At 42.4% G+C, this 20,205-nt stretch overlaps 1 protein-coding gene across 8 annotated transcripts in view; it reads left to right on the forward strand.

Moving 5' to 3' along the window:
* The window catches only part of AGAP1 (ArfGAP with GTPase domain, ankyrin repeat and PH domain 1), a 502,402-nt gene that overhangs the window by 407,347 nt on the left and 74,850 nt on the right, over nt 1-20,205 (forward strand). For all 8 annotated transcript variants that reach the window (XM_073577586.1, XM_073577587.1, XM_073577588.1 and 5 more), the window contains one exon: nt 8,124-8,291. In XM_073577586.1, the coding sequence (XP_073433687.1) occupies nt 8,124-8,291 (168 nt within the window). The remainder of the gene's footprint in view (nt 1-8,123; nt 8,292-20,205) is intronic.

A 20,205-nucleotide genomic window follows, 5' to 3' on the forward strand; every position in this document is an offset into this window, starting at 1 on the left:
GAGAGCTATAATTTTTCCATATTTTGACCCACCGAGTCATGTAAGGTCTTATTTTTTGCGGGACGAGTTGACGTTTTTATTGGTATCATTTTCGGGCACGTGACATCTTTTGATCGCTTTTTTTTTCTGATTTTTGGGACGCAGAATGAACAAAAACCAGCATTTCATGAATTTCTTTTGGGGGTGCGTTTAAACCGTTCCGCCTGCGGTAAAATTGATAAAGTGCTTTTATTCTTCGGGGCAGTACGGTTACAGCGATACCTCATTTAGGTCTTTTTTTATGTTTTGGCGCTTTTATGCAATGAAAACAATTTTATATAAAAAATAATTATTTTTGCATCACTTTATTCTGCGAGCTATAACTTTTTTATTTTTTTGCTGATGATGCTGTATGGCGGCTCGTTTTTTGCTGGACCAGATGACATTTTTTAAGGGGTTCGCTAAAGGGGTTAACTAATGGGACAGTTTTATAGGGCGGGTCGTTACGGACGCGGCGACACCAAATATGAGTACTTTTATTGGGTTTTTTTTTTTTTCCAAAAAATGAATTTATTAGGGAATTTTTTTTTTTTTTTAATTTAGCGATTTTTCTTTTTTTTTCTTTATTACATTGTCCCAGGCTGGACATAACTGTCATGTGACAGATCACAGATCCCTGTGACAGATCAGCGATCTGTCACAGGCACTGCACAAGGCTTCCTCGTGCCTGCGCTTTGCAGGCACTGAGGAAGCCAGCTCCCTGCAGGCCCCCGAAGGTACCCGTCGCCATCTTGGATCCGGGAACCTGCAGGGATGAAGCCCTCCGCAGCAGCGCTGCACATTGCGCTGCTGTGGGGGGCTCAGGGAAGCACGGAGGGAGCACCCTCCCTGCCGATGCTTCCCTTTAACCCCTGGTACACCGCGATCATGTTTGATCGCGGTGTGCAAGGGGTTAAAGTGTCGGGGGCGGTCCGAGACCGCCCCTGACACATTGTGCCGGGTGTCAGCTGTGATAATCAGCTGACACCCGGCTGCGATCAGCGGCGCTTACCACGTGGGTGCCGCTGATCGTTATGACGTAATATTCCGTCCATGGGAATTAGGTCCAGGGTCACATGGACAGAATATTACGTCCATCGTAGGTAAGGGGTTAAGGGGCACATGCCATCTTATGAATTTGGCGCATTTTCTCAGTGGTGTGTGCCCCGCCAGAAATGTTACTGTATCTTTCGGGTGTAAGTTAAACCATTACAGTGGTGTAACCTTTTAAGAATTCGGTGGATGGCCGATGCCACACCCAATTCCACCTATGCTCTGCCCGCTATGGCAGAGCTGGCCAGGGATGCCATGAAACGTGAACATTTTGTTACTTTTGTTAAAGTATTTTACTCCTATCTGGTGTAAATACTTTGTACCGATCCCTTAAGTGTCTAAAAAAAAAAAAAAAAAAAAAAATTTAATAGATTGTGACATGGGTGAAAAAAAGGCAAAAAAACACAAATATTTAACACAAAAACCTGATTTTAACAATAGGTTATTTTCTGATGATTGCTTCTCATTAACGAGTCTTGGCCACACCAAAATCAATATGAAAGTGAGCACTGGTCCTGGAAGGGGTCTTTGCCCAAAGATAGTAACATAGTATTTAAGGTTGAAGGAAGACTTGAAGTCAACTAGTTAAACCCATAGCCTAACATGTTGATCCAGAGGAAGGCAAAAAAAAACCATGCGCCAAACACTAAGCTCCACATTTGGGAAAACATTCCTTCCCGACTCCACATACAGCAATCAGACTAGTTCCCTGGATCAACGCCCTGTCAAGGAATCTAGTATATATACCCTGTAATCTACTATATATACCCTGTAACATTATACTTTTCAAGAAAGGCATCCTGTCCCTTCTTAAATTTTAGTAGGGAATCACTCATTACAACATTATATGGCAGAGAGTTCCGTAGTCTCACTTCTCTTACAGTAAAGAATCCGCCTCTGTGATTATGATTACACCTTCTTTCCTGCTGAACAGATTCCCTTTTAAAGGGTTATTTTGGCTCTGCTCACTTTCGTATCGGGCTGAGAGGGACCAGTGACATCACATCTGTTGACACCTGTCGAATGACCCTGCGTCCTTGCATGTATCGGTAGATGCGATCTCACCGGTCCTGCTCACCACCTAATACAGAAGTGAGCAGAGCTGGAATACCCCCCTTTAAGACACAATTAGTAATATGAATAGCCCATGACAGTTAGTGAGACCCAATTATGCATTTTCCATCGAGGTGCAGTGGCATCTGGAGATGCCATAGTGATGGCTGGCAACCTGTGACTTTACAATGATCAGTGTTGCCTAGAAGTAGATACAGATCCAGCTCCACATTTCTTTGTATTCTTGCTTAAAACATGTAAAACTCATTGCCTGCATTCCCCTTGGAGAGGCAGGACTAATCCCCCCCCTCCTCTCTTCCTCCACTCTCCACTAGCCCCAGGTCTCTCTCGTAATGTTAAATCCATCAAGAGACAAGGGGCTGATTTTTACCCAAAACCACTAATGTGTTTTCAGCGTTGAACTGCTGATGACATCTTAAAAGTCCTCATCGTGCGGCGCCCTCCACACTCCAACAATCAGAACATCTCGTAAACCCATAAAATCCAAACTAATAGCAATGAATATTCAGTGACCTAGAATACTAATTATTGTCATGAATATTAATGCCATCGGACTTGCTTTGGTCCCCCTCTTCCTCCTCCTCCCTGTTGTCTGTCTTTTCTCCGGTGCACTTTTCCCCTTCTATTTCCGCAGCACTATAATGTGGGGTTCCGGTAAAGTTATATACCTGCAATTCCCCCATAAAGCAGGACATCCTCTGCACCCTGCTGCAGCATTGTCGGAGCACCCAGTTTTGATTTCTTTGTTTTACCTCTCGCACCAACCCTCTCTCTCATCACTTCTCTTCCTGTCTCTCACCGCCTCTGTCACACTTTCCACTCAGCTGTGCACTGGAGATGTTTCCTAATGAGTGTTTAAGAGGGGGTTCTGTCCTCTGCGAATGTGGTGGGGGCAATAAGCAGATCTTGATTAACGAGACAGTGGTGGGGGGGGGAAGGGGTAACAGCGCTGCTGTTATGTGCTCCCCCCCATGAACCCCCTCAGTCCCATCATTGAGAGAAGCTCCTCTCTAGGCATCCTCCAGCTCTCAGATTAATAGCTTTGCAGGACGCATTTAGGATACATTGCAAAGGTTTCTATCTAATGGGTTCAGCCATTTCCTCTTTGAGTGACAGGCGCGGGGAGTAATCGGCTGTGCAGAATGGCAGCACATTGCTAGTACTTAAGTGTACATTATCCCTGTTGTGTGTCCTGCAGAGGCTGTTTATCAGGATGCCTCTCGCAGCCGACAGGCGCCAACTGACGCTGCTCTTGCTGTGGCGGGAGCAAGTAAATGTGAGAATAATAATAATAAAAATTGAGTCAAGGAACTGGGGGGAAAAAAACCTATGGAGAGAGAAATGTGTGTCTGAGAGACATAAAGTGGTATGACTTGGGCTGCATTTACTGGGGTAATTGGACTTCAGCATTAGACGTAGTAATATTCTTTACTTGGCTCATTTTATGGCCGTTCTGTCGCTTTGTTTTTGTCATTTCCCACCACAAATCCTGGAGCTTCGCCCACAATCCTGATTTGTTCCGAGCTTTTGCACCCCCTCTCCCCTAGCTTTGCTTACTTTCTTTGCCCTCTCTCTCTCAGTTCACTGTTCTCTGTGAATGGAACCAGGGTGTGCAAACTTGTTGTACTGTAAGGCAAAGTGCGTCCCAAACCAGTAGTCAGGTCACTGGTGGACTCAGACTAAAAAGGGCCCCAGTGCAAGGATAGTGTATGCGCTCTTTGCAGTCCAGTAGCTCATCATAATGAACAATTTCACCTGCTTTGAGAATGGAAATGGCCCCCCTGACCTCTTTGGCTGCACAGATTGCACAAGTGATATGTCCGCCCCTGATACAGATGTCCCAAACTTAAAACAAAGTGAAATCCGCTTTTTTTTTTTTTTCTTGTCTTCCCTTGCGGAATCTTCACCGAAAAATAGGCAACAAAGGCCTCTTTCATACTTCCGTTTTTTACAATCAGTCAAAATCCGTCAGGTTTTGAAAAAAAAATGGATCCGCAATTTTTTTTTGCGGATCCGTTTTTTTCCCCATTGACTTCCATTATTGGCGGATTTTGATGGATTGTCGTCCGTTGCATCCGTTTTTGTGAGGATCCGCCATAATGTTGCTGTATGTTAACATCCTCAAAGATTTCCAAACGGAGCTTGCAACGTTTTTTTGGCCGGCGGATCCTCCAGACACTGATTTAACCCGAAATTCTGTCTGGGTGCCGGACAAAAAAAAACTCTCTCTCTCTTTCTTTCTTTCTCTCTTTCTTTCTTTCTTTCCCGGCCAGCGGTTCCTTTAAATTTCCTCATTTTGCGGATCCGTCAAAAAACGGATCCTGTGGCATCCGTTCACATCAGTTAATAACGGATCCGCTTCTTAGCCTTTTTGGCGGATTGTAATTGACACAAAAAACAAGTGTGAAAGAGGCCAAATAGATCACATCTGAAAACCCCTGACATAATATGATGCAGTCTATTGGATTTCTGCCACTGATGTGCAGATTGAACTGCTACAGGACCGCACAACCATTAGCCACGATCAATGAGGCTAATTAATTAATTTTTCTTGTGAAATCAGTAGGATTTTTTTTTTTTTTCTGGATGGATATTTTTCATAGCATGTGAACACAAGATTGTTGAAATCACGTTCAGGGAAAGAGTATTCTTGTTGGGTTTGAGATGTGTGGAATCTGTCCATGTTAAATTCCGGCAATATTTTTAATGTGCCTTATCATTTGCCCTGTATCCAAATTAGACCATTGCAATCATCGCGCAAGAAGGTTTCCAAAAATTGTCTAGTATGTGTCTATAATGATAGAAATTATTCATTTGATCATTTTAGATTTATAGATGCACCAGGGGCTTATTTTTTATAAACTTATAAATATTGTATCTCTGTTAGCACTCATTTATGCCTATAAAAGCCTACAGGACTATTCTCATGTCCATGTATTTTTGCGGACCCAGTCACGGACCAAACTTGCCAATGCAAGTCTATGGCATGGTCTGTCTGGTTTTCATGTTTGTTTGATTGGAGATTCTTGGGAAAACTTCTCGTACACGAAAACCCCAAATGAAACACTGATGGCAAAAGCTGAAATCTGATCTGAAGCTTTAATGAAAATTGGTCAATGTTTTTGTGTATTCGGAAAATAACTGAGGCCTTGTTTTCATAGATTCAATTTAAGTACGATCTTACAGATTATATAGAGATCTAATACACATGTATGGTTTAGAAACGTATTGACTAATGACTTATTTTCTTCTCATCTTTCTGCTCAATCCAGAATATCAAATGGCAATTTAGTACCACAACGCTGGCTACAAAGTGTGTCTCACCTGCGATGCCACTGCACCACACAGGGAGACCTTTGACTCAATGACCCCCATGTAATAATGCTTTATTTGCAGCGGATTCAAAGGCTTGGTGCCGGGTTCATCCACATATTGCATATGACTGGTCAATGGAAGTCTCAACAGTGGGACAGACTGTTCAGCCTTTTTTGGGGGGCATCTTCTAACAAAAAGAACTGTAAAAAGTAGGCAACTCCTTTTAATTAACACAAATTGATGTACATGTATATACTGATGGGCTGTAATTTGTCATATCAGGACGTATGTGTACGTCACAGGAACTGCAGAGACCCAACAGTTCTCCCTGTGCCATCCTGAGCAGGAGTCAACTGGGATCAGAGCTAGCTCCATTCATAGCAGATTAACCCCTCAGATGTCATAGTCAATAGCAGCCACCTCATTTAAGGAGTTTGACAGAGGGAAAGCTCAAGATGACCAATGGATGTCCATGGGCTGCTAAAGAAACCGGAGACCTGAAAAATAGCCTCAATGTCTGCCGTAAATGAAAGCCTATTAGCATTGATTAGAGTTGGTTCTTTTAACAGGCAGCCTGCTGGTAAAATATTGACATATTAGGAAAATACCCAGCGCTACAAGAATTGCAATATAAGTTCCATGAAATGTATAATAAGCATACATTTTTTTAAAACAAGAAACTTATTTTGCAAAACAGCCCCCCCACACACTTCTGTCTGCAAAAGTTAAAGAAGTTATGGGTCTTAAAATATGGCAACCAGGGAAAAGATTTTAAGTTGAACTTTGAAAGTAGTGAAACCTAAAAATATACTTAAATTAAGTATCTCCATAATCATATCCAGCGTCAGAAGAAAGTTACCATTTCTATTATACTTATACGGCGTAGTGAAATCCAGACTTAAAGCGAACCTGTCACCTGTTTTGGTCGCTATAAGATGCGGTCACTGCCTTTCAGGGCTTATCTACAGCATTCTATAATGCTGTAGATAAGCCCCTGATACGACCTGCAAGATGAGAAAAATAACTTTTATTATACCCAACCCGGTGGGCGGTCCAGTCCGATGGGTGTCGCAGGTCTTGGTCCAGTGCCTCCCATCTTCTTGCGATGCCGCCCTCCTTCTTCATCGCTCCCCGGCATCGCGCTCCTGAGCAGGCGTACTTATCTGCCCTGTTGAGGGCAGAGCAAAGTACTGCAGTGTGCAGGCGCCGGGAAAGGTCAGAGAGGCCCAGCGCCTGCGCAGTGCAGTACTTTGCTCTGCTATCAACAGGGCAGAGAAGTACGCCTGCTCAGGAGCGCGATGCCAGAGAGTGATGAAGCAACAGGAGGGCGGCATCGCAAGAAGATGGGAGGCGACGGACCTGCGACACCCATCGGACCGGACCGCCCCCTGGGTGAGTATAATATAACTTATTTTTCTTCTCTTGCAGGTCGGATCGGTGGTTATCTACAGCATTACAGAATGCTGTAGATAAGCCCTAAAAGGCAGTGGCCGCATCTTATAGCGGCCAAAAGAGGTGACAGGTTCCCTGTAATGTCCCTGATTAATCAAAGTTTTTGCCAAAAACACTTTGAAAAGCTTGTGTAACTCCAGAATCTGCTTGTTTTTTGTTCATTCCACCCCATAAAAAGTGACATAAAAAGTGATCAAAAAGACTTGTATAACACAAAATTGTACCAATGAATATTTCATCTTCAACAAGTTCTTTTTATTGAGAGTTTTCAAGAACAGTGGAGAGAGGGGAACCAAGGAAAATAAGTAAAAATGAGTTTGGGAAAGGGAACAAGAAAAAGGAGGATAATGAAAATTTAATCTTGTCCCGCCACAAATAAGCCCTCATTACTCTCACAATGCGGCAAAACTAAAAGAAATATTATTTGTACTTATTGTATAAAGTTGATGTACACATGACTAAAACAAGAAGCGTAGCTACAGAGATTGCAGCAGTTGTAGGGTACTGTAAACTAATAGGGCCGAAAAGTTCTCTTTTGTCCATATGAGATGACAATACTATTACAGACTCATGACATTTGGTGGCCCTGTTTGAGGTTGTGTGAGCTTCCAGTTACACTACTGAATATAGCTAGATCAATCCGTTATTGCCATAACTGTACTGACCCACAGAGTGAATAATGTAAAATTGAAATGAATAATATAAAAGAGCAATGGCAGGATTTATTCTTGTGCATAAAAACTATATAAAAGTTAGTTACCGTAATTTATATGTTCTCCAAAATTGTTCCACCTGACTACCGGATCTGCTCACCTATTACCTCACCTCATAGTATAGTCTAAATGAACAGCCCAAAGATTATAAAGGGGCACTCACCACCAGATGTAAAATAGTAAGTAGTACTGCGGAATCACATAATGCCAGGGGACGAGAGATGGATAGTCTAACAGATGTATAGTGTGTAACCCATTCTTCCTTTCAGCTGGCTTATATGGATTACAGGAAGACTGAGTTGCATACTAAACATCTGTTAGCCTATATGGTCTAGTCTGCATATTACCTGGCAATATGTGAGTCCGCAATAAAGAAGTTTGCTTAATCTTTTACATCTGGTGGTGAGTGCCACTTTTCATACAGTATGTATGTTTTTGTGCCTGTCTATCTATTGTCAATGCGTGAAAAATAAAAATCTTGTTTGAATGTCATTGCAGGAAATGTTACAAGCAGCACATCAGTTACCCAAATGGCCAGCGGCCAAAGCGGCATTAGTCTTGGCTCTTTCAGCCGCCTTGATGGTATGCATCAAAGGTCTTACTCTGTGTCCAGTGCTGATCAATGGAGCGAAGGAGCTGTACTCGCAAACTCTGCCATCAGTAGTGGTAAGTGTATTGTAAGCGAATAATAGTAAAGTGAATTTCCAGCATATCAATGAGATAAAAGCTACAACTTCCTAGCGTAACATTAGTGTTATGTATTTTTTCTTTTGCCCCTCATGCTGCCTTAAACTTGTTTTCATCAGATAATAATTCAGCTTCTGTCCGCCATCACGATAGAATGTATAAGGGCTCACACCAAATAATCAGTAGGAAATAATAATTTATTTTTATTGCTAACAATATATCCAATGAATCACAAACTATGGTTATAAAGATCATTCCAAATTTTCATAAAGATGGTGGCCAACCAATGAAGGGGACGGACCCATCCCTGAAACTTAGTGCAAAAAATCCTTTTAACCTGGAACCGGCCTCTCCTCCTTCACAGCAGTGCCTGCATGACATCGAAATCCTTCCTCCTTTATTTAATTCAATGAAAAAGGCACAGGGAAGGCTTCAGACTGTGCTGTGTGCAGCCGCATGTATGTCACAGGCATTGTGAGAACTCTCGTCTAAACGGCTGAGATGACTTGTTGGCAATAGCCCACCGAAGACAGTAGAAAATCTATGACTGCAGTTGATTATTCACATAGGAAATTCTGGTTCCTAATTGGAGTTTGACTTTAGCATATACATTTATCCTGTGATTTTTTTTTTTTTCTTCATAAACCCCACCTTGCACCACCTCTCATATCCACCACTCTTTGTATAATCTGATTAAAGGAAAAGGGATAACCTTATCCAATTGGGATCTTTAGACTGATTTTGGAGGATCAACATAACAAGACACTATAACATCTGCACAATCTGATGGATTAAAAGAGAACTACCTGACCCATTTTTCACCAGAAAGTTTGTTAAATGTGTTTTCTCTATATAAAATATAGACCTTAATGATAGTGACTACCAGTCAGGCACTCTGAATAAAGTGATGTTACCCGATTTTGGTAAATGTAGTAAACTGCATGTAGTCTGCATCATTCACACATTGTGACGCTACTCTAAAAGATCTTTTCTTCTCTAAGATCTCGTAAGATCCTGTGATTTTCCATAACTCACAGGAAAGAGAACATTATGGCCAAATTTTGTGAACACAAAGCATTCCAAATTTACTTGTTAGCCCTTGGCAGTATGTGGCATCCAAGTGACTACAGAAAAAAAGATACGTTATTCCTTAGTGGGAAGCTGTGACATATGCCTCAGCGGCCACATGTACCACTTACTGTTAAGCAACAGTCCAAACGATAGCCGGCATTCACGTCGTCTTAAAAGAAATGCTTTACTGATGGTTGTCCGGCTTGACAGAGGACCATGCAGGTCTGAAACATGTTGCTTGGGAGCGCAGCGGATATTTCTCTTTTTTTTTTTTTTTTTTTTTTTTTTTGCCTTTTCAATTTTTGTGCTGTTATGTTAAACCCTTTTTTTATGGCTTTTATACTACTGGATAAAGCAAGTCTTTTAAGATGTGAGTGCCGGCTATCGTTTGGACTGTTGCTATTACTGAAGTATTTTGACGTGCAGCCGGACAGGTGAGCCGATTGCTCCTTTTTCACACTTACAGTTAACCTGTCCTTGCCATACCGCACCTGAACTTGCTCCCAGTGCAGCTGAACAATTGATGGTAACCCACCACTGGTCCCCGCAGCTTCTGCATCTGTAATAGTACCGTAACTTTGACTTGGTTTGCTAAACACACACGCAGGTTCTCCACAGAGGCGCACATCCCAAAAGCAAATTTCAGTCTCCCGACATTTAGATTTCCGTTTGACCTGATTTCTTGTATCCTCCACCTGCGGTATAAAACATCTGTAATTTGCATCTGCTTGGAAACGTCACTATTTATAAACTTAATGTATCATCTGTAAGTTGCCCTTTGGTGTAAAACCTGTATCAATGATATGGAAGACAGATAGTCAAATGTAAGAAATGTGATCATATCATTATGTCGTGTATGTATAATTCACCGCTGCTCCTGCACTTTTCCCTTTAAAGCACCCAGCAATGAGATTATTAATGTACGGCAGCAACTTTTAGCCGTAATTTGCACAAATTCTCTGGTTCCGGAGCAAAGATTTTTCTCAGGAATTCAGGTGATGCAGACAGCAGAGGTAGGAACGTGGCTCTAACCCCATTGAAGTGACAGTCGGGGACAAGGCTTTAAGCTTCTTCCAAGAGAAAGGCACTAGAAAGGGAAAGATTCCTCCAAGTGACAATCTTGTGACGGGGAACGGAACAGAGGGAAAGAGAGAAGAGAGACGGCTTCAGAGGCGCAAGAAATAATAACAAGGATTCGTGCAGCCAAAAAAAGACAGCCGTGCGTTAAGGGAGGGGGGAGGGTTTGAAGATGTCTCCTGTGAGAGACGCTATTTGTGAGCATTGTCACAGAGGAACAATGCAGTCTGCAGAGAGCCCAGAAAACGGCTGTGTGTGTTTTTATTCATCTAGATCAGGAACCTTAAAAGCGAGAGTAACCTTCTTCTCTTCTGTTAATTCCACTGCTGTGTGCTTGGGGAGATATCGGGGGGCTCTTTTAGGTATACGGTTTCTATCTACATGGAGGTTATATTCTAGCGCAGAATGCGACTGCTAACATTGTATATACTGCCTTGTGTATTTCTGAACAAGATTGTATGGAGACATTTAGCTGCTTTTAACCCAACGAGAATGCTGACATCTCAGTTTTGCAGCATTTGGAAAAAACTTTCCTAAAGATCTCCAGTAATAGCCACCTGAATATTTAGAGTACAACGCTTACCAATTCTAGAATTCATGCCTGACTTTTAAATTAATGGGTCATTTCCATCTTACTGCTTTTAACAAAGTATATTGATGACCATGGCTCTATTAGGGCATATGAATCGCATAGATAACGGTTTCGCACCTACAACTCCTTAAAACAATGAGATACTTTGTATTTTGATTTATTTTAATTCCCATTAATATCTTATTAAAGTTATGGAACTGAGTACCTTAGGAGTTCTTTTTTTTTACGACGACTGATTTAAAAAACTACGATCATCCTCTTTTGTTTAGTTCTAATAGGGTATACTTCCATCAGTCTGAAGCAATCAATAATTCAGAAATGTAAATATAGCAGTATTTGTTAATGATTGGCTTCTCTGATATCCGTTTTCACAGATATAAAGTGATGTGCAGCAAAAGTTTTAAGCAAGTGTGGAAATAATACTATAATGCTGAAATGTAGAAAAGCTTTGAAAAGTTACAGCTGCTGCCTTTCATGGTTTATCTACAGCATTCTATAATGCTGTAGATAAGCCCCTGGTCCAACCTGCAAGAGAAGAGAAATAAGTTGTTTTTTATACTCACCCGGGGAGGGCGGTCTGGTGCAGTCCAGTCCGATGGATGTCGCAGTTCTTGGAACAGCGGCTGCCATCTTCTTGCGATGCCGCCCTCCTGCTGCAAAGTACTGCAGTGCGCAGGCGCTGGGAAAGGTCAGAAGGTCCCAGCGCCTGCACACTGCAGTACGCCTGCGCAGGAGTGTGATGCCTGGTAGCGATGAAGCAAGCAGGAGGGCGGCATCGTAAGAAGATAGGAGGCACCAGACCTGCGAAACCCATCGATGTAGATAAGCCCTGAAAGGCAGTGACCGCATCTTATAGCAGTCAAACCTGGTGATAGGTTCACTTTAAAATTGAATGAGCAAAAGAGAAATCTATATCAAATTTGGTGTGACTGCCCTTTGTCTTCAAAAGCAGCATCACTTCTCCGAGGTACACACAGTTTTTGAAGGAACGTAACAGGGAGGTTGTTCCAGACATCTTGGAGAACTAACCACAGATCTTCTGTGATTTGTAAACTGTGCAAATCCTTCTGTCTCTTCATGTAATCCCAGACAGACTTGATGTTGAGATCAAGGCTCTATGGGGGCTGTATTCTCACTTCCAGGATTTTTGTTGTTCTTTATGCTGAAGATAGTTCTTAATGATATTGGCTGTATGTTGTGGGACATTCTGCTGTAGAATAAATTTGAAGCCTATCAGATACCGCCCTGTAGGTATTGTATGACAGATAAGTATTTTCCCGTATTTCTCAGCATTGAAGGCACCATTAATCCTGATAAAATCTCCAACTTCATTTGCTAAAAAGCTGCCCCATACTTGCAAGGATCCTCCACCATGTTTCACTGTAGTCTGCAGACATTGCTCCTTTAGTGAACAAACTTCCTTTTGTTACAGCAAGATATTGATGTATCAGTCAAGAGCACCTGCTGCTATTTTTGTGCATCCTAGGTCTTATGATTTCATGCATAGTTGAGCCGCTTGGCCTAGTTTCCATGTTGAAGTTATGTCTTTTTGGCCTCCTTTCTTCTATGAAGACCACTTTTACGCAGTCTTCTCCAAACAGTAGATGGTTATAGCTGGGTCGCAGTGGTTGCTGTCAGTTCTGAGCTGATGGCACTGTTGGACTTTCAAAGAGAAGTAAGCATGATGTGTACTTTATCTGCTGCACCAAGTTTCCTTGGCCTGCCACTGCATCCACAGTCTTCAGAATTACCCATTTCTTAGCGTTTCTGCAAAAGCGCTTTGAAATCTTTACCTGGAAGAGACCTTGCTGATGCAGTATAACTACCTTGTGTCTTGATGCTGTGCTCAGTCTTGCTATAGTGACATGAAACTGTCTTCCACAACCTCACCTTTTGTATGTTTGGCTGTTCCTCACCAAGTTTCAAGCCTCCTGCACAGTTGTTTGTGTTCATGACTGTTTCAACCTCCATTTTAAAATGATTATTATCGTCTGTTTGGTATAATTGGTTACATACACACCTGACTATAAGGCTATGTGCCCACGTATGCAGAAAATTTCTACATGAAAACCGGACTCCTTCCCAGAAAACGCTCGTTTTTTTCCGCGCGTCCCCAGACTCATAGAAAATAGCTAAAAACGAGGAATTTTCCGCAAAATTAATGAGCATGCTGCGTTTTTTACCTCATGCGTTCAATATGCACAAAAAGTGCAGAATGCATTGAAATGAATGGGATGCTTCTTTTAAGCGATTTTTAAGCTTTTTTTGCCGGTAAAAACGCTTAAAAACCGCGAAAAACCGCTTACGTGGGCACACAGCCTAAAACTACAATATTACCTGAATTTGTGCAACTGAAGAATTGGAGTTGTTTTGAAGGCAAGGAACGGTCACCCCAAATATTGATTTTTATTCTTTTCTTCCTCATTCATTTTGTTAATTGATAAAAATAGGTTAGCACTGAAAGCATTCTTGCCTTTCAGCATTTTTTTCAGACTTGCCTAAAACTTTTGTACAGTACGTTATACATATACTATGATATTACCCTATTATTTTCTGTTGTATTGACAGATGCTGTTGGCAATACAAGTAATGATCTAAAAGAACTTCACACCCTGCCTGAGAATTCACAGGGTTTCAAAGAATTTTTCTGAAATTGCAACATTAACCCTTCTGATACAGTCTGCTTAGTGTTTTATGTATTACCTAGGAGTTAACTACAGCAGCGTAAAAAACTCATCAGGAACATGACAAAAAGGGAAATGAGGAATAATCAGGTACTTGGCAATGCGAGGAAAATGATAAATGCACCTGATATTCCCTTGTAATAAAACTTTTTTTCTAAAGTGCACCCCCCACCTTCTTCAGGCAGGGAATTCAGCGTCTCAGCCCCCCCACTTTCTGGCAGATCAACGATTGTCGTTCCGTACTTTTAACTTTTTTTATTTCCTTTTTTTGTCATTTACATCAAACAAGTCGGATCCTTTTAATTTAAACTTTCTCTCTTCCCTTTCATTAAAAGGTTCTGAATTTAAAAGCTCTGTGTTAATGTGCGTGTGATATCAGCGGGGACGGAGAGACAAGTTTTTTCCCTTGTTTCTTCTTGTTCTTCTCTATCTTTGGGATTTAAATGTTCTTCTTTGCTAGTGAATATGCTGCTTATTGTCCCCGCTTTTTGTCCAAGACAAAATAACACACATCGGGTCTTCATTTTATTTTCTGATTTCAATGCTTTCTTTCCCCCTCCTCGCATTCAATTAACGGCATGCATGGGGGGCAGAGTAAAAGGATCTTATTTTTTAAGCAGTCTGTGTTTCCCTGTGGCTCCCGCCTTTGAAAGCCGCTCTGAACGTTTCCTAATTAGATAAATTACTTTATCTGAAGGACCACAAAACAGGAGGTGCTGTTAAAGAGAAGAATGTCAGAATGAGGTCTGGGGGGGCAATAGGGGGAGGAGGCAGGAGTTGGAGGGTCTGATGTCAGCTTCTTCCCGATTTTTGCCGGCTGTGTGGTATCTGCTACCTGACTTGTAAAATTAGCTGTCTTGTATGATTTGTCAGTAGAGCAGTGAAGCTCTCAACCAACTCCAGGCATTGAAATGATTCCTAGGTGCAATAACTCCTTCACCACCAGAGCACCTGCAGCCAGAGGTAGTCGAGGACCCCTTGTGAATTGTAGATCAAAGGTCAAAAAAAGACTTATTCTTCAGTGATAAAACAGTAACTGTTTTGTTCTCTGGTCATCTATGGTGGTGGGACTAGTCTACCTTCTCACAGGAGTCTGCAGGTGGTGGACAATCTTGAGCAAGACCTGCACTTTATACCTTCACATAATACTATTACAAAGGATGAATGCAATGCAGATTGTTTGGGGACACCCAAGGCCGGGGTACCATTATTTGTCAGTCATGCAATGAAAACATCTGTCGTCTTGAAGGTAACATAGTTATTAAGGTTGAAGGGAGACTTTAAGCCCATCTAGTTCAACCCATATCCTGTCCTAACATGTTGATCCAGAGGAAGGCAAAAAAAACCCATGTGGCAAACAGTAAGTTTCACATTGGGGAATAAAATTCCTTCCCGACTCTGCATATGGCAATCAGACTAGCTCCCTGGATCAACGCAATATTAAGGAAACTAGTGTATATACCCTGTAGTATTATACTTTTCAAGAAAGGCACCCAGTCCCTTCTTAAATTTTTCGTAGGGAATCACTCATTACAACATCATACGGCAGAGAGTTTCATAGTCTCACTGCTCTTACAGTAAAGAATCCGCATCTGTGATTATGCTTAAACCTTCTTTCCTCCAGACGTAGAGGATGCCCCCTTGTCCCCGTCACAAGTCTAAGAGTAAAAAGATCATTAGAAAGGTCTTTGTACTGTCCCCACATATATTTATACATTGTAATAAGATCACCCCTAAGCCTTCGATTCTCCAAACTAAATAACCCCAGGTGTAATAACCTGTCTTGGTATTGCAGACCCCTCAGTTCCCTAATAACCTTGGTCGCTCTTCTCTGCACCTGCTCCAGTTCAGCTATGTCTTTCTTATACACCGGAGACCAGAACTGTACACAGTATTCTAAGTGTAGTCGCACTAGTGACTTATATAGAGGTAAAATTGTGTTCTCCTCATGAGCATCTATGCCTCTTTTAATGCATCCCATTATTTTATTTGCCTTTGCAGCAGCTGCCTGACACTGGCCGCTAAATGTGAGTTTGTTGTCCACCCATACACCCAGGTCTTTTTCAGTGACAGTTTTACCCAGTGTTTTACAATTAAGCACATAATTATACATCTTATTCGTTCTACCCAAGTGCATGACCTTACATTTATCCCCATTAAAGCTCATTTGCCATTTATCAGCCCAAGCTTCTAGTTTACATAAATCCTCCTGTAATATAAAATTGTCCTCCTCTGTATTGATTACCCTGCAGAGTTTAGTGTCATCTGCAAATATTGAAATTCTACTCTCTATGCCCCCTACAAGGTCATTAATAAATGTTAAAAAGAAGCGGGCCCAAAACTGACCCCTGTGGTACCCCACTGCTAACCGTGACCCAGTTCGAGTGTGCTCCATTAATAACCAACCTTTTTGTCCTATCCCTGAGCCAGCTCTTAACCCACCTACACATATTTTCCCCTATCCCCATTGTTCTCATTTTATGTATCAACCTTTTGTGTGGCACCGTATCAAAAGCTTTTGAAAAGTCCATGTACACCACGTCCACTGCATTCCCTTGGTCCAGTCCGGAACTTACCTCTTCATAAAAGCTTATCAGATTAGTCTGACAGGAACGGTCCCTTGTAAACCCATGCTGATATTGGGTCATAAGGTTATTCTCCTCCAGATACTCCAGTATAGTATCTCTTAGAAAACCCTCCAGGATTTTACCCACAGTTGAGGTTAAACTTACTGGCCTATAATTTCCAAGTTCAGTTTTTTTCCCCTTTTTGAATATTGGCACCACATTTGCTATACGCCAGTCCTGTGGTACAGACCCTGTTATTATGGAATCTCTAAAGATTAAAAATAATGGTCTATCTATGACTGTGCTTAATTCCTGCAGTACTCGGGGGGTGTATCCCATCCGGGGCCGGGGATTTGTCAATTTTAGTGATTTTTAGACTCCGCCGTACTTCCTGCTGGGTTAAGCAGGTGACATTTAATGGAGAATTTTTATCCCTGATCATGTTATCCGTCATGGGATTTTCTTATGTAAATACTGTTGAAAAAAGTCATTTAGCATATTGGCTTTTTCCTCATCCTCATCCACCATTTCACCCAGACTATTTTTAAGGGGGCCAACACTATCATTTTTTAGTTTCTTACTATTTATGTAGTTAAAGAATATTTTGGGATTATTTTTACTTTCTCTGGCAATGAGTCTCTCTGTCTCAATCTTTGCTGTCTTGATTTGCTTTTTACAGAATTTATTTAATTTTCTGTATTTAGTTAATGCCTCATCACTACCTACTTGCTTTAATTCTCTAAATGCTTTATTTTTATCTCTTACTGCACCCCTTACAGCTCTATTTAGCCATAGTGGTTTCCTCCTATTTCTCGCATGTTTATTCCCATACGGTATATATTATCTGATTCATGATTCAGCCTTATATTTAAATCTTAATATTTGGACTTCTCATACAGTTCTACTCTTTAGTCCTTCTGATTGAAACTCCCCTTTCATCCTTAACCCCTTTCTGACATCAGACGTACTATCCCGTCCATGGGACCCGGGCCCCTATGCCCATGAACGGGATAGTACGTCTAGCGCGATCAGCGGCGCCCACGTGGTGAGCGCTGCTGATCGTGGCCGGGTGTCAGCTGATTATCACAGCTGACACCCGGCACTATGTGTCAGGGGCGGTCACGGACCGTCCCCGACACGTTAACCCCTTGCACACCGCGATAAATCACGATTGCGGTGTACCGGGGGTTAAAGGGAAGCATCGGCAGGGAGGGGGCTCTCTCCGTGCTTCCCTGAGCCCCCCACAGCAGCGCAATGTGCAGCGCTGCTGCGGGGTCTCTTTCCCTGCAGGTCCCCGGATCCAAGATGGCGACGGGGACCTTCGGGGGCCTGCAGGGAGCTGGCTTCCTCAGTGCCTGCAGGGAGATGGCTTCCTCAGTGCCTGCAAAGCGCAGGCATGAGGAAGCCCTCTGCACTGCCTGTGACAGATTGCTGATCTGTCACAGTGATCTGTGATGTGACAGATCAGCGATCTGTCACAGGACTGTGATGTCCCCCCTGGGACAACCTAATAAAGTTTTAAAAAAAAAAGGTGTAAAAATTAATTTTTAAAAAATTGCTAAATAAATTTAAAAAAAATGTATATATATTCCCTAATTCATTTTTTGGAAAGAAAAAAGAAAAAAAAAAAGCAAAAGTACACATATTTGGTACCGCCGCGTCCGTAACTACCCACCCTATAAAAAAATGTCCCATTAGTTAACCCCTTTAGCGAACCCCTTAAAAAATAAAAATAGAAAGCGAAGCAAAAAATGATTTATTATCATACCGCCGAACAAAAAGTGCAATAACGCGCGATCAAAAAGACGCATATAAATATCCATGGTACCTCTGAAAACGTCATTTTGTGCCGCAAAAAACGAGCCGCCACACAGCATCATCAGAGAAAGTAAAAAAGTTATAGCTCGCAGAATAAAACGATGCAAAAATAATTATTTTTTATATAAAATTGTTTTTATTGCATAAAAGCGCCAAAACATAAAAAAAGACATAAATGAGGTATCGCTGTAACCGTACTGACCCGAAGAATAAAACAGCTTTATCAATTTTACCGCACGTGGAACGGTGAAAACGCACCCCCCCAAAAGAAATTCATGAAACGCTGGTTTTTGTTCATTCTGCGTCCCAAAAATCGGAATAAAAAGCGATCAAAAAATGTCACGTGCCCGAACATGATACCAATAAAAACGTCAATTCGTCCCGCAAAAAATAAGACCTCACATGACTCAGTGGGTCAAAATACAGAAAAATTATAGCTCTCAATATGTGGTGATGCAAAAACTATTTTTACAATAAAAAGCGTCTTTTAGCGTGCGACAGCTGCCAAACATAAAAACCGCCATAAATAGTAAATCAAACCCCCCGCTATCACCTCCTTAGTTAGGGAAAAATAATAAAAATTAAAAAAATGTATTTATTTCCATTTTCCCGTTAGGGTTAGGGCTGAGATTAGGGTTAGGGGTGTGTTGGGGTTAGGGTTGGAGTTAGAATTGGGGGGTTTCCACTGTTTGGGCACATCAGGTGCTCTCCAAACGCAACATGGCGTCTGATCTCAATTCCAGCCAATTCTGCGTTGAAAAAGTCAAATGGTGCTCCTTCCCTTCCAAGCTCTACCATGCGCCCAAACAGTGTTTTACCCCCACATATGGGGTATCAGCCTACTCAGGATAAATTGCAAAACAACTTTTGGGGTCCTATTTCTCCTGTTGCCCTTAGGAAAATAAAAAATTGGGGGCAAAAGATATCATTTTTGTGGGAAAAAAATGATTTTTTTTATTTTCATGCCTGGGCGTTATAAATTGTGAAGCCCTTGGGGGGGTTCAAAGTGCTCACCACACATCTAGATAAGGCCGGTTTCACATTTGCGCTTTATAGCGCAGCGACGGCCTGCGCATGGCCACCGCTAAGCCCCGCCCCCTACCGGCTCCCTGCCCGCCCTATCCGGTCATCGCCGCCTACTAGCGCACATGGACGCTTGCGATCTGTGCACCCTATCTTTAGCATAGGGTGCGCAGATCGTGCGCTGGCCGTGCGCTAGCAGGATTTTGCCGTGCGCTGCGCACTTTTGAAGGTGCGCCGTGTGCGCCGAAATGCAACATGCGTCCATGTGTGCTAGTAGGCGGCGATGACCGCGTGGGGCGGGCAGGGAGCCGGGAGGGGGCGGGGCTTAGCGTCTATTACTATGCAGCATCAGTAGTAAAAGATGAAATGTAAAAAATAAAAAATGGTGTTATTCTTACCTTCTGACGTCCCGCGCAGCCTTCCCGCCTCTCTCCACGCTCTCGTTCCCAGTAATCCTTTGCGAAAATGCCCGCGATGACATACGTTCTTGCAGGATCACGACGTTTCGCAAATGACCGCGAGACTTCGCGATCCTGCGAGAACAGACGTCATCGTGGGCATTTTCGCAAAGGATTACTGGGAACGAGAGTGTGGAGAGAGGCGGGAAGGCTGCGCGGGACGTCGGAAGGTAAGAACACCATTTTTTTATTTTAAATTCTATTTTTTACGGGAATATGGTACCCAAAGCCCGTAGGACAGTCTCCTCTCCTCCGGACCGTGGGTACCATCCGCAATTGTTCTGCTTACTTTTCGTATGGTGGGCACAGCCACATGCGGGAAGTAAGCGGAACAATGCATTCCTATGGGTGCGGGATCGCCGCAATTCCGCAAAATTAATGAGCATGCTGCGTCTTTTACCGCGAAGCGATTCCGCCGCGGTAAAAAACGCAGTATTAGCACAGCATTGCGGAATCCCATAGGAATGCATGGGATGCTTATTTTTCGCGGCAAAATCGCATGGTTAAAACCGCCGCGGAAACGCGAAAAAAGCGCCACGTGTGAACTCAGCCTTAGGGTCCTGTTACCCTTGGGAAAATAAAAATTGGAGGTGAAAAGATCAT

This window comes from Dendrobates tinctorius, unplaced genomic scaffold, assembly GCF_039654945.1.
Source record: "Dendrobates tinctorius isolate UK_male_01 unplaced genomic scaffold, ASM3965494v1 ptg000056l, whole genome shotgun sequence".
In the NCBI taxonomy this organism is placed as follows: Eukaryota; Metazoa; Chordata; class Amphibia; order Anura; family Dendrobatidae; genus Dendrobates; species Dendrobates tinctorius.